This window comes from Rhinolophus ferrumequinum, chromosome 9 (assembly GCF_004115265.2).
Source record: "Rhinolophus ferrumequinum isolate MPI-CBG mRhiFer1 chromosome 9, mRhiFer1_v1.p, whole genome shotgun sequence".
In the NCBI taxonomy this organism is placed as follows: domain Eukaryota; kingdom Metazoa; phylum Chordata; class Mammalia; order Chiroptera; family Rhinolophidae; genus Rhinolophus; species Rhinolophus ferrumequinum.
The window spans coordinates 87,623,001-87,648,000 of NC_046292.1; the positions used below are offsets into that span (position 1 = coordinate 87,623,001).

Here is a 25,000-nt window from a genome sequence, read left to right on the forward strand (position 1 = left end):
CCATTTTCTGGATTACATCATCTGTGTAAAATGAAGTACATGTTTACGTGCATTTCAACTTATATGACCACTCTTCTAGAAGTGTAAAGGGTTAGTCATGTTGCCTGACATAGTCATTTTCCAGGAGAACCATTTCAGAGGTGGGTCGTCTAATAACTTTCGACTACTTCAGTTGTATCAATGGTGAACAGCTTCCAGGTACCTCTGTTCAGAAAGGGTTGCCTAGATCTATAGACCGCATGGCCCCAGCACTGGATACTGCATTACAGAAAAGGGGCGGAGGGACCTCCCCTAGGTATCACTGGTTGGAGGAAGGTGAGAATAAAACCAAAGAGATCAGAATGAAAGCTGTGGTGCAGGACAAAGATGGTGGACTGGACTGTGATGGTGGCCGTGGAGGTAAGAAGGAAGGGATGGATTAGAGATCCACTTTGGATTTAGAACAGAAATTGCAGAGGGATTGAACATGGCAAGTAAAGAAGAGGTTGGAGTCAAAAGCATCTCTGGTTTGACCAGTTGATGGTGGTACCATTCATTTTCAGAGCTAGGAAGACTGGGAAGTGGAGAGGGAGATCTAGTGGTGAAGCTTAGAGTTACATCTAGAAATGTTAATTTGGTGATATCTGTGAGACATTCAAGTGAAAATGTCAAGTAGGTTCTTTTTCTTTTTTTTTTTTTACTAGTTTCAGATGTATAAAGCAATGTAATAATTAGACATTTACACCCCTCACAAAGTGATAAACCCCCCTCCAATCTATTACCCCTCTGACATTGTATATAACTGTTACACTTCCATTGACTCTAATAATACTGAATGTCGCTATAATTATATATATAATTATATATATATATATATATATATATATATATATATATATATATATATGGTCACAGGATATGGAGTACAGTCAAGTAGATTTTTGAATAAGTGGATCTAGAGATCAAAGGAGATACCTGAGCTAAAAATGTAAATATAGGCACTACCAGGAGGTAGTGGGGATGTTTAAAGAAGAAGAAAAATGGACTTAGTATCATCAACAGTTAGAGTTTTGCAAAGGAGAAAAGTCTAGACTGAGAAGTAGTAGATGTAGTAAATCAGAAGAAGATGGTGTCACAGAGCCAGATATATCGGTTGACTCAAGAAGGCATCAGTTAGCGCTTTGGAATGCTGCTGGTAAATTGAATAGGATAAGGAAATACAGTAGCATACATTGTGGAAATGCAGAAGTAATTGGGGAACTTGAAGTGACTGTTTTACTAAAGAAAGAAGCCAGAAAGACCTGCATGGGCTGCCTTGTAATGGGAGGTGAGGAAGTGGAGATAGCAGGTATTGCCATTCTCATCAGAAAGACTTCCTGAAACTGAGTGGTGATAGGAAGATCAAAGGAGACTTTTTTAAAACAGGAGAGAGTGGGCATAATCTAATGGTGCTAGAGACAAACCAGGAAAAAGAGAGTTCGCTACTCTAGGAGAGGGTAGTATTCACATCCTTGGCTTCACACTGGAATCACAGGAGGAGCTTTATAAACTACTGATGTCTCATTCTCCCCACCCACACATTCTGAGGTAATTTGTCTGGAGCTTTAGGGTTCTTAAAAAACTCCACAGGTGATTCTTGGAGCCAAAGTCGAGGAGCACTGACTTCCCAAGTGCACTTCTTGAGTGGGCGGGATCCAGGGAACAAATGAAAGCCTTTGTAGATGGGGCTGTTCATCCTCCATTGGGACAAGAGCGACGTAGGAAAGAGATGGGCGAAAGCACGGGTTTTCCAGATTCCACTGAATCCAGGAGGATGAGGTTGTTGCCATTTTATGATTCTCTTTTCCTCAGTGAAGTGTAAAGCAAAGAAATCTGTGGTGAACAAGAAGGAAGGAGGGAATATTGGAGGCTTGATAGAGAAGACGTAAGAGTTTGAAGTGGGAAGTGGGCTTATTACAGAAACATGGTAGGTGGGTCCTCCCTGCTCCCCAGAACACAATCCCCTAATTCCTGGCCTGTGAAAGTCCAAACATTTCTGCAATTTCCTTGGGGATTTCTTTCCTTATTGCCCTTCTGCCTCTAGGAATCGTATTTCTCCCAGTGCTGACACAAATGCTGCCTCAAACAACAAAAACAGTCCCACAAAACATGCGAATGTCCAGACATTAATTGCAATGTGGTGTGGAAAGTGAGGGGAGAGAAGATTTACCCTAGTTGTCAAACTTGGAGCACATCAGAATCACCTGGAGGGTTTGCTACAGCAGATTTCTGTGTGGCACCCTCGGGGTGAGTAGGGGGAAGGCTTGAGAATTTGCATTTCTAACCAGTCCCCAGGAAATGCTGATGCCGCTGGTCGGAGTCACACTTAGAGAACTACTGGTTTATGTAAGAATCACAAAACAACAATTACAAAACATAGAAGGGTATATTTACTATTAAAATTTCATCGACTCCTCCCTAAACCTAATCCCAGTCTCTCCCGACCTTACTGCCCGCCCTCCCCCCGCCCTCTTTCTGTTCTTCCTTGTTCTCCAAACTTCTCGCCCATCCTCTCTTAGGAGCAAATTCCCTTTCTTCTCTCATGCAGAGCAGTTCAGCAAGCTTTTCTATTTTTTGTAATTAAATTAAATTATTGGGGTGACAATGGTTTAGTATAATTACATAGGTTTTAAGTATACAATTCTGTAATACATCATCTATATATCACATTGTGTGTTCACCACCCGCAGTCAGTTCTTCCATCACCATATACTTGACCCCCTCTTTTACCACCCCTTTTTCCCCCTTACCTTCTGGTAACCACTAAACTGTGGCCTGTGTCTGTGAGTTTTCATTTGTTTGTTTGTCTTGTTGCTTTCAATTTTAAACCCCACATGAGTTTAAATCCCACATATGGTTCTTGACTTTCACTGTTTGACTTAATTCTCTTAGCATCATAATCTCAAGTTCCATCCATGTTGTCACAAATGGCAGAATTTCATCTTTTCTTATGGCAGAGTAGTATTCCATTGTGTATATATACCACATCTTCTTTCTACATTCATCTATCAGAGGACACTTTGGTTATTGCCACGTCTTGACCATTGTGAATAATGCTGCAGTGAACACATAGTACATATATATTTACAGATAAATGTTTTCAGATTTTTGGGATAGATATCCAGAAGAAGGATTTCTGGGTCATATGGTAATTCTATTCTTAATTTTTTGAGGAGCCTCCACACTGCCTTCCATAGCGGCTGCACCAGTCTGCATTCCCACCAACAGTGTATGAAGGTTCCATTTTCTCCACAGCATCTCCAACACTTATTATTATTTGTCTTGTTGATGATAGCCGTTCTAACAGGTGTGAGGTGGTATCTCATTGTGGTTTTGATTTGCATTTCCCTAATTGATAGTGAAGTTGAGCATTTTTTCATGTTTCTGCTGGCCATTTGTATATCTTATTGGGAGAAGTTTCAGTTCATGTCCTCTGCCCATTTTTTAATTGGATTTTTTGTGTTATTTTGTTGTTGAGTTGTGTGAGTTCTTTATATATTTTGGTTGTTTAGGCTACTCCAACAATCAGGTTTTGGGAACCCTATACTATTTGAAAACCAGTCCTTCCAGAAAAATTGTGGTGCCAGCTTTTAATATAAAAACTTTTTACATTCTTATATCAGTACTCACTGATACCTCCCAGAGAATATGAAATGGAAGAAAGAGGTCAGCTCCTCATTTCACTCATTGTGTGATTTTCCCAGTCTAGAAGCTAAGGCATAAACCAAAAGGGGGATCTGTATCTCATGAACCCCACACACAGTCAAATACACTGTAGCCTGGAAATCACCATGTTCTGTGCTTGCATATGCTAACTGATAATAAGGGACTCTTAGAGATGCAGTCTGACAATTGGAAAGAAGGTAAAAGGAGAGGGATTTGGCCATCACCCAAGTGGGAAAGATAACAGAAGAGGAAATCAGAAATTGTTAGAGAGTAAGGTGAGCCAGATGCTGAAAACAGCACACTCAATGTGGGAGTGACATCCAAGGTGGCTTACGACACTGGGCAATTATACGGGCATGTACAGTAATTAATGATTAAAAAAAAATTGCTTGGCTGTCTTCCTGGAGACCATTCAGCTTGCTTTGTATTCATAGGCAATCTATCCTCCTTAATCACTAAATCATTAGCAGGAATCAATAGCAATACCACACTAGTGAGGACATGGGTGGATGCAGGGAGAATTATTGGCTAGTGTTTTCAATTTAATAGCACTAACAAGGCTTCAGATCCATTCCATGAGGCAGCCCTTCTCCAGGAGGTTGGACAGAGAACTGTACCCACAAGGGCAGCAGGAGTGAGTTAGATAGTTATTGTGAATTTATCTTGTTTTTCTGACTACTCAGAAACTCTGGATTATTGAATGTATTTCATTATTTAACTTCAGAATGTTCTAGATTGGTAGTGTAGCCTTAGCGCCAGACAGTATGTCCGGAAAGATTTAGATGTCCCATACCTGCGTTTGGTACTCTGTCCGGGCAGGGTTTGATTGAGTATCATTCATTTTCATGGAATCTTTCTTCTCTTGATGACTTGTTTCCCCCACCTTCACCGTCACTGACTTCCCTTACCTACTCACCCTTGTATCCCAGCATCTAGCCCAGTGCCTGGTACATACTTAATGTTTAACGAATATTTGCCACATTGATTTAATAATTCCAAGTAAATGATTTTTAGGTTCACTGCATCTATGAAGTTGTTTTTGTGGGTTTTTTTTTTAATTTATTGGGGTGACAATGGTTAGTAAAATTACATATGCTTCAAGTGTACAACTCTATAATACATCATCTATATATCACATTGTGTGCTCACCACCCAGAGCCAGTTCTCCTTCCATCAGCATATATTTGAAGTTTTAATAAAGCTTACGTGAAAACTTTAAGGCCTTATTTATTCCAACCTTCTAGTTAATAAAATAGTGTATGTCATTCTGCCCAGAGGCTCATTCATCCTTTTTATATCAAGTGAATATCATTCATATAAAAAACTAGGAAACAAGCTGGGGCTAAAATTTGGATATCCTGATTCAGTAAGTATAAGCTGTTTTATTTTTAAAACCAGAACCACTGGCATCCTGTCTTGTGTATATGAGAAACAAGAAGTAGGTGCCAACCAGGAAGCTTCTATGATATTATAATCAACACTGCAACGTCCTACCATGAAAAATAAATAAAAATAAAACAGGTTGATAGCTATAAGACCAAACGAAAATTTTCTTTGACAAAAAAATTACAAAACCATGTAAGCATGCCAACAAGGACACAGGCTCCCTTTGAGGATAAGTGCTAAGTAAAGAATCTCTGACATTTTTCTCTGTAGAATTGCTTCATGCATAATAGTCTATCTTCTGAAAATATTTCAGTACCCTTAAAAATCCTGAATCAGCAAAACTGGCAAAGTAGCACAAATCAAATACACTTCCCAAGCTGAGCTGAGCTGTAATGTAATGCAACATGTTTGCAAGGAAAGTAAATGGGCCCAAAGGTTGAGGAACCACTTGCCTGCGTTCCGTGGATTTGTTCCATTCCAGAGTTAATAGGTACAAAGGCAGGCCTCAAGAGCAGCTATATTTAGCTATTTTAAGAAGATAGTGGCTTTGAAACCTTCCATAAGAAAAAGGGAAAAAGCACAGACTCTAGAAATGCTGTTTCTTATTCGCCAGTGTTTCCCAACTCCCAGGGACAGGAAGTTCTTCCTAACACGCCTCCAGTACACACAGCCTGCTGGAGTTCACCACCTCTTCTGATTTACTTGGAGATGGAAAACATATCATGATGACACCAATCTGGAAACCCATTTGCTCTGCAGTTGAAGCCACTCCCTCAAAGAGTGATTGCACTCGTCCAGCATAAGTCTTCCGTCTTTCTTTAGTGATGTTCAGCTTTTATATAAAGGGGAGGCTAGTGGAAGTTATTCCTAATCCCCCCACTCAGAATTCCTCCCTTCACTGAAAAGGTGATACATTTTGCCTTCTTGAAGGGACCGAACCATTATTCTTTCTAAAGGATTTGATACAAAACCAAACTCTGATTTAAGTTGGTATGCACTCTCTTCAGAAATACCTTGTATAGTAGCATTACCGGACACTATGGTTTTCTTCCATCCCTCAATTCACTTTGCTGGTTGACTTCAATGACTTTGGAAATGGGACTTGCTTTAACTTTAAAATAGCATGTAAATAAGCAAAAGGAATTTTTCAGCCCCAGTAGTGATGAATAGCCCTCCTTTTACCAAAGAGGTTATACAGATACTAAAATCAACAGGCTCATCATTCCTTTTTATGTGTTTGTTATAAACTCTTCTTTTTCTGGGTGGGGAGCAAGTGGTAATTTCCAAGGTTACCTGAAATCAGCCCTATAACTGAGTCACAAAATTTCTCAGCCCACAATTTTCTTTTTTTAAACCCCCCCACTATTCCTACCAGGGGAACAGTAAAATCAATGAGATCATTCTTGTTTACTACTTGACTCCTGTGAGTCACCTTGGAAGGGTGGTTATTTACAAGGCATATGGAAGGTCAGTTCTGGTGGCAGAGCTGCTGAGTAAAGCGGGTGGATGCTTCATGCCACAATCACCAAAGATGCCCTGTGGAATCTGTTTTCCTCTGGTTTTATGCTGGTGGCTATTTGTCAGCGGTCACTTAGGATCAAAAAGTTGTCAGTAGATCCATGGTGCTGCCAGTCAAACTCCGTGGGCTATCTAGACCTAGCTTTGATCGGTTCTCATGTATTTGAGAAGTATGGCTCCCAATCACCACACTTACACACGCACACACACACGCACACACGCACGCGCACACACACACATCAGAATATATTTGAAGTTTTAATAAAGCTTATGTGAAAAGTTTAAGGCTTTATTTATTCCAACCTTTCAAATTGTTGGGTTTCTAGAATACTTCTAACAGTTCAAATTGTTGGATTTCTAGAACAGTTATTGGTCAGTTTGTTCTTACTAGTAGCATCCTCCATTTTACTAAATGGAGAATAATGTTCCCCCTGGATTAGTAAAACCCCACTATGCCTCTAATACTAACCAAAAAATCAAAACAACACCAGAAAGCCATCAAAAAAATCTCCAGAGACGAATTATTAAAATTTCCTTTTTTTTTGTTAGCCTATCAAACATAGCAACTTTTTTGGAGTTTCCATGGTGATTAAATTTTTTTTTTTTTTAAATCCAAGCTTGAGACAAACTGACAGATCTGAATAAAAGCAGGAAATAAAGCTCTGCTTTCCACATCTCAATCTTCTTTTAAAATCATAAATAAATTTAAAATTAAAATCAAGGCTTCCCATTTGACTTCCTTGCCATGTTGAGGATTCATAATTATGTCCGCCCATTTTCAGGGAAGATTTACTTCAGCTGCTGGAAGGAGAAGGGCTGCCTCAGTCTGAGCTACAGAACTCCTCCCTATTCATAGTGGGCCACCTAAATTTATAACTTCCCATCAACAATAACTGAAAACCCAAAAGTAAATCATTCATTTTCTTGGATTTCTCTCACACTCTCCAAGCTCCAGGTATCTATCCCCATCTCTCATTCTTGCAGAAGGCATTTATGCTGCCACGTTCCCAGGCACTCTGAGCTGGGAGCTGGGGACTAAGTGACCTGATCCCCTGGACTCGAGAGTCACAGTCCACTTGGGAGACAGCTTAGTATTCAAACCCTGCCTTCGCCTCTTACTAGCACTATGACCTCAGGAAAGTTACTTTACTTCTCTCTTCCTCAGTTTTCTCATCTATAAAATGGGGATTTTATGACTTCCGCTGAGGGATGTCATGAGTTTTAGTGAGTTCATTTGTTTTTGTACTGCACTTAGAAAGTTCCTGACACATAGTAAATACTAAACATATGCTTGTTCAATTGGCAATTAAATCACAGAACAATCTCCTTCTAGTGGGATAGAGGTTACCACAGCATCCATAGGACACTACAGGAAGAAGGCTTAATCCAGACTGTGCTGGTAAGAAAAAGGTACAGGGAGACTTAAAAGAGGAAGTTATTATCATATGATGATATTTAATAATGACATTGATAATTAAAAAAACATAACCATATTGTTCGTGAAGAAAAATTAATACATTAAAGTTGAATTTGGTAGCCTTTTATTAAACTTAGTTTCACTGAAATGCAACCACATTTTAAAAAATACTTTTTTTTCTGGTGATGAAAGTCTTATTATAGAAGTGAAAATAAAGAAAACATAAAAAGAACTCAGACTTACAAATCAGAGACACTGTTAACATTTTGGTGTATTTCCATTTATTTAATATAATTTTAATGGTTTTCCTTTTTAATTGACAATTAATTGAATATGCTGTCCTTTTTAAATATATACACATGTACTCATATATATGGTGAAAAGTATATTTTCCCTTTTTACCCTCCAATCCTAGAGAATCTCAAGAGTAAACCAACTTTAACTGTGTACATCATTCTGGATATTTTGCTATAATTTTACATATCAATGTCCATATAATACATCTATAGAGTTTGGATTTTTTTAACAACAAATGGGATTGTGTTAAGCATGTTACTCTATACCTTATTTTCTTGTACAATATGTCTTGGAGAGTTTTCTATATCAGTACATAATATTCTTTTTAATGACTGTTCAATATGGTTGTATCGTAATTGATATGGTCTTTTTATTTACAAATATTTAGATTGCTTCTTATTTTCACTATAGCATGCCAGGCTATATCACATGTTGCACATACATTTTGTACAAATATATTTCTGTAGAATTGATACCTGGAAATAACATTGTTTGGTCAAAATGAACTCACATTTTAGATTTGCATAGATACTGCTAAATTACCCTTTAAAAGGGCCACAGTTTTATAATACAGCCACAGTACGTGAGAGGATCTATTTCTTCATACCCTCATAGGCAAATGTAACACCATTTGTTTTAAAACTTGCCAATATGGTAGCCAAAATATAGGATTTCATGGTTATTTTAGTTTATATGTCTGTAATTATTAGTAAAGTTGAGCATCTTTTTATATATTTATTGAATGTTGAATTTCTCTACTTGTGCGTTTCTCGGACAATATAAGTTAAGCATTGGCAGGAAGAGACACATGCATCTCTTAAATCTATCAATAAATTTTGTATATAGTGAAAGAGGTCTTACTGAAACTTTCCCCCACATGGATAGACAGTTGTCAAAACATAATTTATTGATCAGATCTGTCATTACCTATTGTTTTTAAATGCCACCTATATCATGTCCTAAGACTTACTATACATCTAGCCCTATCCATGCATTTATCTTTTACTGTGCCAAAATCAGTTTTAATTACAGCTTTGTTTTTTTTAGCTATAATCACAGTAATGCTCCACCAGAAAAAAAACAAAAAATCCTACTGGCATACAACAATCAGCATTTAATCTCATGAATTTGGGGCTTGCCTGGGCTTGGGCTAAGGTGGGCTGAGCTTGACCGGCCAGCTGTGCTTCAGGTGGGAGTACCCGGAGAGGCTGTCCCCCTCACTGCATGGTTGTGGAGATGCTCTGCTCCAGGTGTCACTCATCCTCCTGTGACTAGTGGGCTTTACCGGGGAATGTTTTTCTCATGGTGCTGGCACATGCTTAACTGTGCAAGCACATTTCAAACCCCTGCTTGCGTCACTTCTACTAACACCCCTTTAACCAAAGCAAGCCCAAAGTCAAGAGGGGGATAGTCTACCTTTAGAGAGAAAGATGTCCAGTTACATGGCAAAGGGCATGGATCCAGGAATGGGTAAATTGGGGTCAAAAGTTCAATTTACCCTGGGGCAAGTCCCTCATTTTTTTTTCTTCTTTTTCAACACTTTTGGGCTATTCTTTCACACTGCCTTTTCAGATAAACTTTTGAATCTGCATGCAGAGTTCTAAAACCATCTGAGTGGAATTTTGGCTGGTTTGCATTGACTGTATAGACGAATGTGGGTAGAATTTATATCTTTACAATATTTGAATTTTCACATCGAATTAGAAACATTTTGAATGTTTTCATTTAATCAAGTTTTCTTTTATACCCTTTGGAAAAGTTTATTTTTATTATTAAAAATTTCAAACAAACTCAAAAGCACCAGGAATAGTACCATGAATACCTATATCTATATCTCCCACATTCAAGTTGTCAAGATTTAGCCACATTTGCTTTATCTATCCTTTTTTTCCATTAAGGATAGATAGGAATCTATAGAATTTCCCTTGGTATTTTCAAGCAAATTCCAGTCATCATGTTATTGTATCCCTACACATTTTATCATGCATCATTAAAAAATAGACATATATACATAAATGTGTGTGCATATATGCATGTGTATATGTATGTATAGGTGTGTACAGATACACACACACTCCATTATTACAACCAATAAAATAAACAAAAATTCCTTTGTATTATCTAATGACCAGTCCTTAAAAATGTCTTTTCACGCTTTCTTTGATTCAATGCCTATAAATTAAATTTGGTTGATATATCTCTTAAATCTTTTAGTCTAGAGCAATCCTTTCATCTCTTTTTTTTCATACCACAAACTTGATGCTAAAACTGAGTCATTTGTCATGTAGAACTTTACATATTCTCAGTTTTGCTAACTTCCATTCCCTGGTGTCATGTAATGTTTCTGTAACCTCTGTATTTCCTGTTAGACAGTTAGTCTGATCTAGAGTCTGAATCAGATTCATCTTCAAGTGATTCATTTTCTTTTTTGAGTGGGTGAAGGGAAAGAGAGCAAGAATACTTCATAAATCATTCTGTGTGCTTCCCAGGGCGTTCATCTCATCAGCTGATACATAATATCTAGTTGTCCCTCTTTTTGATGTTTAGATTTATCAATAGGATCAGGTTTTATTAGTTTCATCCATCGATTATGGAATTCTCCATTAGACTTTTAACAAATTTTAGTCTAGATCCATTATTTCACTATGGACTACAAAATGGTGGTATTTTAATCTGCCGTTCCTCCTGCATGTATTACATCAATTATTTTGTTGCCTTGAGGTAGTATTTATCTAAGAAAGTCTAGAAACATATCTCTTTCCTTATTTCTAAGTTTTCAGAAAAATGAGTTTGTTCCTAGCACCCTACAAAGGTGACCAATGAATTTTTTTTAAATCACCATGAATTTATAATTACTGAAATATTTTATTTGTTCTAATTCTTTGTAGTGACTGTTATTTGAAGGATATTTGAATGGTCCCATTCTTGGCCAGTGGGAGCCCCTTCAAGTTGGTTTCTGATTTCTTTATCATGACTCCTCGAATCATGATAGCTTCCTTGTTTTCTGGTATGAAGACGTAGTTCAGTCTAGTCTTGCGCATTTCCTGACACAGACTTCTTTGAATCGTTCTCTTGAGGAGCCCGGATGCCTTGTAGTGGGGAGAGGGGAGGAGGAGGAGTGGTACTTAGAGACTATAATCAAGGCTCAATGGCAGTTGTTGCTACTACATTGGTTGTTTTTTTCTAGTTCTATTCAATGGACGGAAACAGAAAATGTGATTTTTCAAGAGAAAATGAATCATGAGTTATTACTTATATTTTCAATTTATTTTTTTCTAATGTCCTTTTGCTTGATATTTTTATTATGATGGCTAAGTTTATGATTATTACAACATACTCTGATGGAAACATTTAACAATATTGTAAGGATTCATAGAAATGGGAAAATCTTGAGCAAACCTCCAAACAGCCATTTGTAGGCCATAAGAGCATAAGCACAACCATATGGGACGAGATAACCAATCTCTCCCTTCATATGTATTCTTTTTTTATTTTCTTGTTATACCTTCAAGAACAGTAGTTAGATTGGCCATCTCCCACCACTTAAAATAATCGTACCCCCCAGTGGGTGAACAAATTAAAGAGTCGTCATCTAGTGAGCCACTTTGGAGTCCTCAGTGGTGAAGTCTTCCAACTTCAGAGTGATGTGTCCTCAACTTGCATCATCATTTTAGTGGAAAAACATAATTTAATTTTAGTGAAATGAGAGTCATCTCTTGACAGCATTATTAACTGCATTCACTGAATTTCACATTCTTCTTTTGTTAACTGTGAAAAAGTGAATGGTAGCTAGAAGATCAATGGGAGTCTAGCTCCAGCTATAGATGGAATGATGATATACCAAAACAAAAACACCAAAATGTTGATTTACAAAACTAACAGTTTGTTACATTTGCGACTTAATTACAGACCAACCACACCACAACCTTTTAAAATGGCAAAAGAACAACCGAAATAAAATGTTACAAAATATTTCATGAAAAGTGCAGAGTCTAAGTGCATAGTAAATACAAGTATTTACAAGTAATATCTTCTAGAGGGAGTTCAGCTTGGAAAAGTTATTACTAAAGCTAAACATTTTTATTTTACACAAAGTACACTCAAAAATGGATTTATGAGACTGATTTCTGGCTAAAAATATCAAAGGATCTATCAGTCCAGAAACAAATACTTTACCTGACATGGGTGGATAGAAAAGAAACAAGGATGGTGCCTACCCCAAAGTCCTTATTCACTAATATTTCTGCAGTATTACTGTCCTAACATATATCCCTTAATGGCAGGCTGTGATAATCATGGAATTAATTCATGCTTAAGTCATTTTCAAATGAAAAAAAAAAACAAACAAAAATTAAGCCTGATACCATCTGACCAAACACATATCAATTTACAATTTCGAGATTATTTTACAAAATACCTACATTTACACAATAGTCTCCAGGCAGCATTCTCAGACAACAGATCTTTTAACTTATGCTCATATGTGTGCTGTGAGGGAATAAATCATACTCTTTAAGTAATTATTTAATGTTTTATTTATTAAGTTTATTTATTTATTCAATAAGTTTTTCTTTCTCTTGAGTCAGGACGAGAAAAAGAAAAGAGTGCACGTATAAGATGGAGAGGAGACAAGCAAGCACACATATAAGTTGCAGAAATGAGGGGCAGCAATCACGTGAACCTCATGTGTGAGGCTCTCCAAGCAGAAGAGTCCATCTTCTTAGAGCCATTTAACAAGGATTGTAAAGAAAAACTTCATGTTGTAGTCAAATCCTTTAATGCGTCCATTCTTATTTAAAACCAGTCTAGCTGTTAGTCTGCAGCTGCAGTGCTACCTAAGTATCATATCATGTATACAAGTCATTAAAAAAGAAAAAGAAAAAGAAAAGAATGCCTTTCCCCTGTTTTTATTTTAAATAAAGAAAATCGAGGAGAAGTAATATTAAATCTAGAATGATTTGCAAAGGAATATTATGTAACAAACGCCTTAAAGTTAGAATCCAATGCTTAAATTTTCATGTCTTTGACTTTGTTTATACATTTCTTCTTTTATAATGCAAATCTTGTTTTCTAATGTAGTTAACATGATTGCTTAGTTTCAAAATAGCAATATCAATTTTTCTACTAATAATTTGGTTACTAAAACAGTTTACCTTTTTCATTTTGTTTATTTTGCAATTTCTCTTGTCCTTATGTTACATTCTACTGGGAATAGGCAGTGAAATTGCTCAGTTTTAACGTAACTTAAAGTAATTCTCCGTGGTTAAGGCACCAACCTATTACAGCCATGTTCATTTGTTTCATTTTGGTTTCATTCATTTAGAAATTGCTTTGTCTTTCATTTTTATGTAGTTTTGTTGTATAACTTTCCAAAACATTTACATGACTCCAAATTTACAAAACAAAACAGAGATACTTCAGACAGAAAGTCTACCTTCCTACATTCCCTTCCCCTGAGATAATAACTTTGTTAATTTGGGGCTTATTTCTACTTTTTAAAATGTAAACACATATGTGTGTATATAAATGTGTACCTAACTACCTATTAACCCCCTTCTTTCTTAGATAAAATGTAATAAACTGTATATATATTTGTACACCTTTCTTTTTTTTTATCTCACAACAGATGGGCTATCCTTCCATAGCAGTATATAGAGATCTTCCCAATGCTTTATACAGCTGCATACTATTCCATTATATGGATGACCATACTTCATTCAACCAGTTGTCTTTGACAGAAGTTTGGGTTGTTTCCAGTCTTATACTATTACAAATAGTGCAATAGAGAATAAATAGCCTTATGTGTATGGTATTTTATGTGTTTGGGACAGATCTCTAGAAGTAATTTTTCTAAGCCAAAGTACAGATGCAAATGTAATTTTGCTAGATATTGCCAGCTCCCTCTCCACTGGTGTATAATATTTTGCATTACTGCAAGCCTTATATAAAGGTTACCTTTTTTCCTCTACATTGTTCCATTAGAGTATGCTGTCATATTTTTGCATTTTTGCCAATCTGAAAAATGAGAACTAGTATTTCAGTAATAGCTTTAATGTTACCCCTTTTGTTTGAGCAAATTTAAGAATGTCTTCATGTGTTTAAGGAAATTTTTAATTTTTTTCATCAATAATCACTTTATTTTTTTAATGTTTTTTTATTAGTTTCAGTTGTACAAAGCAACGTAATAGACATTTAACCCCTCATAAAGTGATAACCCACTCCCCAAGCTACTACCCCTCTGACATATTATATAACTGTTACGATACCATTGACTATCTTTCCTATGTTGTACTCCACATCCCATGACTATCTGTATATTTAGTTATAGTTGACATTCAATATTATTCTATATTCAATATTATTCTATATTGACATTCAATATTCAGGTGTATAGCGCATTGGTCAGGCATCTACAGTCTATGACGTGATCCCCCTGATAAGTCCAGTGTCTATCTGGCACCTTATGATTTTTACAACATTATTGATTATATTCTCCATACTGTATTAACTATCAATTTATATTTCTTAATCCTTTACTTTGTTCACCCTGACCCCAACCCCATTCCCATCTATCACCCTGATAGATCTAGTACCTATCTGGTACCATACATGCTTATTACAATATTGTTGACTATATTCCTTATGCTATAACCTACATCCCCGTGACTACTGTATAATATCCAATTTATTCTTCTTAATCCCTTCCCCTTTCATCCATCCTTAATCCCCCTCCCATCTTAAAGAACTCCCTCTAAGATTCCTTGTAATACTGGTTTAGTGGTGATGAACTTCTTCAGCTTTTCCTTGTCTGGGAAGCTCCTTATCTATCCTTCAATTCTAAATGACAGTCTTGCTGGGTAGAACAATGTTGGTTATATGTCATTGCTTTTCATCACTTGGAATATTTCCTGCCACTCCCTTCTTGCCTGCAAAGTTTCTGTTGAGAAATCAGCTGACAGTCTTATGGGGGCTCCCTTGAAGGTAACTAACTGCTTTTCTCTTGCTGCTTTTAAGATTCTCTCTTTGTATTTAAACTTTGGCATTTTAATTATGATGTGTCCTGGTGTGGGCTTCTTTGGATTTATCTTGTTTGGGACCCTCTGTGCTTCCTGGACTTTTATGTCCATTTCCTTCACCTCATTAGGGAAGTTTTCTGTCATTATTTCTTCAAATAGGTTTTCAATTCCTTGCTCTGTCTCTTCTCCTTCTGGTACCCCTATAATGTGAATGTTGGTACACTTGATATTGTCCCGGAAGCCCCTTAAACTCTCCTCAATTTTTTGGATTCTTGTTTCATTTTGCTGTTCTGGTTGGGTGTTTTCTGCTACCTTATCTTCTACATCACTGGTTGGATCCTCTGCTTCATCTAATCTACTGTTGATTCCCTATAATATATTATTCCTTTCCATTATTGTATCCTTTATTTCTGACTGGTTCTTTTTCATGGTTTCCATCTCCATTTTTATGAGATCATTGAGCATTCTTATAACCAGTGTTTGGAACTCTGCATCTGATAGATTGCTTATCTCTGTTTTGCTTAGTTCTTTTTCTGGAGCTTTGTTCTGTTCTTTCATTTTGACATGTTTCTTTGTCTTCCCATTTTGGCTCCCTCCCTGTGTTTGTTTCTATGTATTAGGTAGGGTTGCTGTGTCTTCTGGTCTTAGTAGAGTGGCCTAATGAAGTAAGTGTGCTGTGGGGTTCAGTGGCACAGTCTTTCTGGTCACCTGAGCCAAGCGCTCCAGGTGTGTCCCATGTGTGGGTTGTGTGTACCCTCCTCTTGTAGTTGAGCCTCGGTTGATAATTTCACATCAATGGAAAGGACTGACCCTTGGGCTCACTGGTTGTGAGGACTGGCCTTGATTACAGTGGTAGAGTTGTTGTGCAGGGGCTGATCCTACAGAGCAGGATGTGCTTCAGCACGACTCTTGTGCCTTCCCAATCCACCCCCTGCGTGTATCGTTCTTGGAGACAGCTGGGTGATGCTCCAGCTCTTTTTGAAGCTGGCCACTGATGGCGCCAGCCCAAGTATCACATGGGAGGGGATCTGCTGTAGGTCTACTTCAGCCACAGCCCATGCCCCACCCAGGGCCACCTAACCGGAGCCAGAAAGAAATCCACAGATGGCTGCCACATGTGGTGTGCTTGGAAGCATCTTGAGAGGCTAAGCTGTGAACGAAGGTCGGCTGCCACTAGTGCTGGCTTAGGTCTGCTCAGCCAGAGATACAGGCCACACTCAAGCCAGATGCTGCTTGTCTGGGTTCTGCGAACTTTTGAGAGGCCCTAGGAAAGTTTGCCTCTTGAGCCAAGGCAAGAGGCCACTGAAAGCAGGCTGGGTGTGCCTGAAAGTTGGGCGGGGCCAGGTCTCAAATCATGGGTGGGGCAAACAAACAAGGGAGACTCAGAAATTTCGGCAACCTGTGTTTGCATGCCAGGAAGGGGGAGGGTTCAACAAAGAAACAATGGCCTCCACCAGCTCCCCAGTCCAGGAGAAAGCTGCCTCTCCAGCCCCTGTCCCAAGCCAGGCAACTCAATTCCCCACCACTTGTCCCTGCTGCCTTTCCAGCTGCTGCCCCAGCGCTGGAGCTCAAAGCGAGTGATGCGTTGGTGGGTAAGTCCACACACAGTCCTTTTAAGAGGAGCTCCTGTGAATGCAGCCACACTCAGTCTCGCTCAGTCACAATCTCTGCTGGTTTTCACAACCAAAAATTATGGGGACTTCTCTCCCCAGCACTAGAACTTTGGGCTGGGGTGGAGCTGGGATGTCTCACTCCTTTAGGGCATGGGGGGGCCCCCACAGACGAAACAGCCCTCCCGATCTTTAATAGTCACACATGGGTGCGGGACCAGCCTGTTCAGCGTCTCTGCCCTTCCTACCGATCTGGAGGTGGCTTCTTCTGCACATCCGTAGTTGAAAGGCTTCAGTTCAGCTTGATTTTAGGTGATTCTCAATAATGGTTGTTTTGTAGATTAGTTGTAGTTATGATGTGGTTGTGAGAGAAGGTAAACATGGTTTTACCTACTGCACCATTTTGATTGTCTCGATAATCACTTTAAATGTAAATGAATTAAAATCGAAAATTTTTTTAATTTTAAATTACATATTTAATTTTTTTTCAGTGCCTAGGAATAATTAATATATGTGATCTTCTTCAGGGTATGACAGGAGCCTTTGCAAACATTGAGTGGAAAATTTTCCACTTAACCTCTACCACTTTCTGTATTGAAATCATCTGGAATTTTAGTTTCATGTTGTTAATAATGTTTTACATCATTCCTCAGTACTTTTTAATTGGTATTTATAATGCTTTTGTATTTGAATATTTCTCATTCAGTTAACCTCTGAATAACTTTTACAAAGAAGATGTGCAAGTAATCAAATTTCTGAGTTCTTATATGTCCAAAAAATGTCTTTTGGTTGACTTTCAGTTGAAAGGCAGTTTTGCTGGGAATAGAATTCTGGATGCAAAATAACTTATCCATGTGGATGTCTGTGACATTACTTGTTTGCCTTTTAGCATCCAATAGTACCTATACAAAATCTGCTATCAAAAAAGAAAGTTTTCTCTATGAAAATATTTTTCAATCTGTTTTCAATTTTTGAAGATAATATTTTTTAACTTGACTTTATTTAAAATTTTCACTTTTTCTTTGAAGTTTTGACATTTAAATTTCATCTAGTAGATGTAGGTCTTTTTTTTATTTATCATGTTTGATACACTATGATCCTTTTCAGCTTGGTTTTTTTAAATTTTTATTTATTTATAAATTACATGTGACATGTAATATTATATTAGTTTCACGTGTACAACATCATGATTAGGTATTATAAACCTTATGAAGTGGTCACTCAATAAGTCTAGTACCAGCAGATACCACACATAGTTAGTATAATATTATTGACTATATTCCCTATGCTGTACTTACATCCCCATGACTGTTTTTATAATTGGCAATTTGCACATCTTAATCCCTGCCTCTTTTTCTCCCATTCCCCTAACCCCCTCCAACCTGATAACCATCTGTTTATTCTCCGTATCTATGAGTTTATTTCTGTTTTGTTTGTTCATTTACTTTGTTGTTTTACATTCCACAAAAAGTGAAATCATATTGTATTTATCTTTCTCTGACTGACTTATTTCACTTAGCAAAATACCCTCTAAGTCCATCCATGTTGTTGCATTTGGCAAGACTTCGCTCTTTTTATGACTGAGTAATATTCCAGTGTGTCTATGTACCACTTCTCTTTCTATTCGTCTGTCAAAGCACACTTAGATTGCTTCCATACCGTGGCTATTTTAAAGAAAGCTGCAGTAAGCATAGGGATGCATATGTCTTTTCCCATTAGTGTTTTGGGATAAATATGCAGAAATGGAATTACTTGGTCCTAGCTTTTTCTCTTGTTACAGGCTTTATTTTAAAATCTACCTTGGCTGGTATAAGTATTGCTACCCCAACTTTTTTTTAATTCCATTTGCATGAGATATTTTTTCCCATCCCTTTACTTTCAGTCTCTGTGTGTCTTTTGATCTGAAGTGAGTCTCTTATAGGCAGCATATGTAACGGTCTTACTTCCTTATCCATTCAGCCACCTATGTTTTTTCGATTGGAGCATTTAAACCATTTAAAGTAATTGTTGATAGATACGGAGTTATTGCTTTTCACTATTCATATTTTTTACCTCTTTTTTTTCTTCTTCTTCTTAAAGAAGTTTTTTTAACATTTCTTGTAATACTGGTTTGGTGATAATGAACTCCTCTAGCTTTTTCTTGTCTGGGAAGCTATTTATCTGTCCTTCAATTCTAAATAGCCTTTCTGGGTAGAGTAATTTTGGTTGTAGGAGGTGTGATCAAACAATATGGTGAATGTTTAAATCAAAAAAAATGTATTATAGTAAAGATACATTGCCATTAATCCCCCTCAAAATACTCCCCCTCATTTTGAACACACTTATCCCATTGTTCTTGCCACTTTCTGAAGCAGTTCTGCAAGTCTTCTTTTGTGAGTGTTTTTAGTTGTGCTGTTGTGGCTGCCTTGATGTCCTGAATCATTTTGGCTTTGGGGAAGAGCCAGAAATCACACAGTGCCAGGTCTGGTGAATAAGATGCACTGTAATATTTTTATTTGACAGAAATTGCCATATGCCAGAAGTGATGTGTGACACAGAGCATCGTCATGATGAAGGATGATTTACGACACACTTTAAAACACACCTTTTCTCAACCATAGCTCACACCCGACTGACTACACTGAACAAGTTGAAACTTGTCACACACTGTGACTAAGGTTCAATGTGCTGCTTCCCGTATTGAAGATCCCTGCCTTTCTTGTGTGTTGGATCACACAAGGCAACAACATTCACCGTAGTTTGTGATCACAACGGAAAGGCTCCGTGTCACACATCACTTCTGGTATGGCAATTTCTGTCAAATAAAAACATTATGGTGGGTCCTCATCCACCTTATTCACCAGATGTGGCGCCATGTGACTTCTGGCTCTTTCCCAAGTCAGAATGACTTTTAAACCTTTGCAGTTCTTGGAATACTGCAGTTCTTGAAAACAATTTAGTTAAAATTGTTTTTATGTATGTATGTTTACATTTCCTCTTCTGTAATGGTTTTCCCTTTGCTGACTTTCTTCTTATGATATTTTTTAAAGATTTTTGTATTTTAATCTTTCTCTTATTGGAATTCTTTACATATAAGGGAAGTTTACTAACATTTTCTGTTGTTGCAACTGTTTCCCTAGTTTGTTATATACTTGTATTATATTTGAAAATGAAGTTTTATATGTATATTAAACAAAATGCATTAATTATTTTCTTTTTGATTTTTTTAAATTTTTATTTAGATAAAACTTCCTCATCTAGAGACCAAGTAAATATGTACCTTTATTTTATTCCAGGTTTCTTATACTTTCCATTTTTAAATTCAGATTTTAAAATAATTTTCAGTTTATTTTGATATACAGAAAATTTACTTTCCTAAACAACCAATTTTCCCAGCTGAATTTAACGAACACTCCAGTTACCTCCTTTGATTTATAATACTTTCTTTATCATATATTAATTTCACACATAGATATATGCATATCGTAACATCTATTTCTAGGCTATCCATTTTGACTCATTAATCTCTTTTTATACAAATTGTTTAAATCATAATAGCTGTATAATCCAATCTAATATCTAATATCTTATAGGGCAAGTCCATAAACATCTCAAATTATAAGCAAAGCATGTTTAAATACATTTCTAACTGGCATTTCTAGACTTCAGTGGTCTTAAGAGGTGATTTCTGTCTCAACAACTGGCATTTAAAACCCAACTGATATATTAGACTAGTCAGGGGGATGACTTCTTAAAGTATGTAAATGTCTAATCACTATGCTGAAATTAATATAAAATAATATTGAATTTCAAAATAAATAAATAAATAAGTGTAAAAAATAATTTTAAAAATTGGCTAAGATATTTATTATTACAATAGCCAAAACAGTTAAACCACTATTATCAAAGAATAAAAACAAAGGTAGCCTTTCCTTTTCAGGACATTTGATAGCATCTGGTGGAGGGCCATGTGCGTGCAAACGGTCAATGCCCTTTCACATATACTCTCACATTATTTTCTTTTAAAATAAAAGTATCCTTTCATGTTTTTACCCAGACATATTGACCTCAAACTTAGTTGTCAATTCTTTTTGTGTTATCCACTTGGAAATGAATCTGTCATTTCCATTTAGGAGCTGTAGGCCTTTACAGATTGCTGGTAAATCCATGGCATTCTGCCCCCAGAACCTGTCAAGGGCAGCAGTTTGAGGCATCAAAGTTTATAGTTGCAAGGACTGAGGGAAGGTTGCAGCATACTTGTCATGTAATTCTTCTAAAAAGATAAAATGACTTTAGGAGGAAGGAATTATTGATACATGCTACAACAGGGGTGAATCTCAAAATAATCCACCTGAGTGAAAGAAGCCAGACCCCCCCCAAAAAAAAAGTACATACTATACGATACTATTTACATAAAATTCTATAAAATGCAAAGTAATTTACAATGACAAAAAAATTCATATTAATGGTTCCCTGGCGGGGATGGGGAGATCAGAGACAGGCTCAGGAAGGAGGAATTACAAAGAGGCACAAGAAACTTTTGGGGTGATAGATCTGTTTATGATTTTGATTGTGAAATTGTGTACTGTAAATGTGTGCAGTTTATTGGATGTTAGTACATATGTAAGTTTGTGTATTTACAGTTGAACGTAACCAGGCAAATGGTAGGCAAAAAGCAGAGAACAGATACATCAAGATACAAGAAAATATTGGAGAGCAGACAAGATCAAGGAATCTCCAAAATTCCATCAAAGCTATAATATAGCCCATGATGGGGATCAAGCTGGTTGGGCTGAGCCGAATTTTGTAAACCTTAATATATATTTATAAATCCCCTGGGGATCTTATTAATATGCAGATTTTCGTTTAGTAGGTCTGAGCCGGGGCCTGAGATTCAGCATTTCTGACAAACTACCAGGTGGTGCTGATGGTGCTGGTCTTTCAACCCGTCTTTGAGTAGCAAGGGGTTAGAGAAATTTTTCTCAACTTTGCTTGCTTATCAGATTGACTGGAGAGCTTAAAATTAACTAATTGCTAAAAAATCCCTGATGCCTGGATCTCACCCTCACCCTACCCCCAACCCCCAGAGATTCTGATTTAATTGATCTAGAGTTCAGCCCAGGAATGGGGAATTTTTAAATCTAGCAGATGATTCTAATGGGTAGCAAATGTTGATACTTCTGTTCCAGAGAGTCATAAAAGCCTTATCAGTGAATGAGGAGGAAAGAACCCTGAAAAAGTGATAGGGAGGCAGGAATGACTTGGGCCAGAGAAATGTAATGAGCCAGGTCCCCAGTTAGAACCAAAACTGACCCTGGTTCAAACATGCAAGTGTACCTGATTGTAATTTATACCTACGGCCCTGCCTGTGTTAAAGAGGCTTTGGCTGCTTTCACACCTGCCCTGGGAATGTGTTTCAAACTGATTACTAAGTAGGTGGATGGGGAGCATGGCCTTCCTAAGATTATAGTCGCAGGAAATAAGAGTCTTTGCAATGAAGGAAGCTGACCAGAGGGACTAGTGGGGCACAAACTTCCAAACACATCCACAAGAACTGTTCATTGAATAGTCACAGGCATGTAAAGTACAGCATTGGGAATATAGTTAATAATATTGTAACAACTACATATGGTGTCAGATGGGTACTAGATTAATTGGAGGAGATCACTTCATAAATTATATAAGTGTCTAACCACTACGCTCTACACCTGAAATTAATATCAAGTAATATTGAACATCAACTGTGATTGAAAAATAAAAATTTAAAAATTCTTAAAAAAAAAAAAGAATTGTTCATGAAAATGAGACAACCCCCAGCCTCCCTCTTCCTGTCAGTGATAGGCCACAAACCAGGCATGACAGACGATGCTGCAGTCTTCTAATATGCCCCAGACTTGTTTTAAAAAAATCATTTGCAATTTGGCAGGTTTTCTGTTAACATTAATAGGTTGAAAATTATTTTTTGATCTGTGTTACAGATTTGTATCTGCATCACAGAATTCTGATTCTGAAACTACCGGTGCATCAGAATCCTAAAATGTTTAATAAGACATGTCGATTTAATTGTGCTGCTTAGAACTTAAAGAGATAGAGTTTGTCAGCATTTTTCTGACAAATGTCATCATTTACAGACTGATCTCGGGTACTGATTATGTTCACCATTGCTAAAATTACATATTGGGAAATGAGTTATCTTTAGTGAGACAAAATACTTTTTTTTTTTCATTTAGTTGATTTAATTACAGTTTAGCAGCAAAACAAACTTCAAATATACAAATGCAGTCGGTTTGACAGTGGTCACTATGTTTCCATTCTGGTGCAGAGGATGCTGTGTACCTGGACGATGATAAAGAAAAGGAAGAGTACGTCCTCAATGACGTCGGGGTTATTTTCTACGGAGACTCCAATAACATCAGGAGTAGAAGCTGGAGCTATGGTCAGGTGAGCCATTTAAAATTTGTCATTGTCAAGGACATTTTTGCTTAATATTTTTTGTCACATGTATCACTGCAAGATGCCATATGTCAATATTAGACAAGCACAATTTTATGCTTTTCAGGATCTGAGACTCCAAGACAGGCAGCCCAAAAGTAGAGACCTAGAAAGGTAACTGCATAATTTATGAGCTGAAATCACACATCTTCCGTTATTACAATGTTACAGAGATCACAGAGTCTATGGATAACATGGCATTGTGGCAAGAAATGCTTGGCATCTTAGTACAGTGAAATCTCATTAGCTCAGACAGTGCTCTGCAACCTGAAATGGACTCAGTTTTTCTTTCCTTATAAGGAAAGGCATTTCAATAATGGTGCAAAGGATACTGCAAGGTGTGTACCCAACTCAAAGAAATAATTTTTCTTAAGTGTTAATATAAGATACTGCTATGTAATTAGAAAAGTCTTGCCATTTCATCAAAGGAGGGCCCACTGGGCTTTTACCAAGAGACATTTTATCTGCTGCAACCTCAAGTTACTGTCTGGATATAAAGTAGCAAGTGATATTTTATTTAAGATATTCAATAATTTGAACTATTAGGTTGGTGCAAAAGTAATTGCGGTTTGTGGAATTATTTTTAACCTTTTAAACCACAATTTCTTTTGCACCGACCTAATATTTCAGTTTGGTATCTTTAACAATAGAACAAATGGATGATATTTTACCGTATTTCCATAAATGAATGCATGTCCTATGATTCAGAAACAACTTTTCATTGGCAGCATGAGAGGAGGTGAACGTGTCCGTTGTCAGAGAGTTTTGGCTGAGAGGATTGAAATTAGGCACCATTGTTCTGGTACCCACCAGGGAGAGTTCACATAACCTGCCTTACCAGGTCGCATGATACTTTCTTGGCTTCTTGATGCCTTGTTTTGCCTTCCACAGAGGCTCTCCTTGCACCTGTCACCCCTGCTCCAGCCTGACCAATGGGACCTGTGTCATCTCTAGCTCTTACGTTGTCCACCTGGTTTTGTGTCCTGCTCCTGAACCCTGACTCCTGAGAATCACATGCCTGGTGCTCAGTCTTGCCCCCCTGCATTTATGACATTCTGTCAAGCTAATGACCTATGTGCTCTTCCCCTGTTTTGGATCCCTGCCTGGCTCCCTGATTATACGCTCGCCCCTTCCTGAGTGACATACAACCTTGACCATTGCCTATTGTCTGGTGCCCTTGCTTTGGGTCCCTGCTTCCTAACCTTCAGATGTGATTCTCTTTATGTTCTTAATGTGACAATATATAAACAGCTAAGGAAAAAGTCATCAAGGTAGGTAGCAAGGAGGACTGGGAAATGGTCCCAAGAATGATCGGGGGACTCCTCAGCCACAGCGCCTTTGGTAGACACCCTTGAGCACAGCCACTGTCTGTCTCTACTCTCATTTGGAGTCCATTAATTTGGAGCCTTCAGCATATAGCACGAGCTAAGCCAATAGTTTGCAGTGATGCAGAGAAGCAACTAGTTCTATGACTAGTTCTTCCAACTCTCCAGTTCGCTGCTATCATGTCCCAGACACAGCTGAGAGATGCTGCTTAATAAGAACCAGGGTAATGAGTCCTTTACGTACGAGAAGAACTAGTGCAATTACCCGTGACTGCA

The 25,000-nt window shown here is 37.4% G+C and overlaps 1 protein-coding gene across 3 annotated transcripts in view; it reads left to right on the forward strand.

Moving 5' to 3' along the window:
* F13A1 (coagulation factor XIII A chain) overlaps nucleotides 1-25,000 on the forward strand; it is a 180,259-nt gene that overhangs the window by 53,848 nt on the left and 101,411 nt on the right. For all 3 annotated transcript variants that reach the window (XM_033114690.1, XM_033114688.1, XM_033114689.1), the window contains exon 6: nucleotides 23,230-23,348. In XM_033114690.1, coding sequence (XP_032970581.1) covers nucleotides 23,230-23,348 — 119 coding nt within the window. The remainder of the gene's footprint in view (nucleotides 1-23,229; nucleotides 23,349-25,000) is intronic.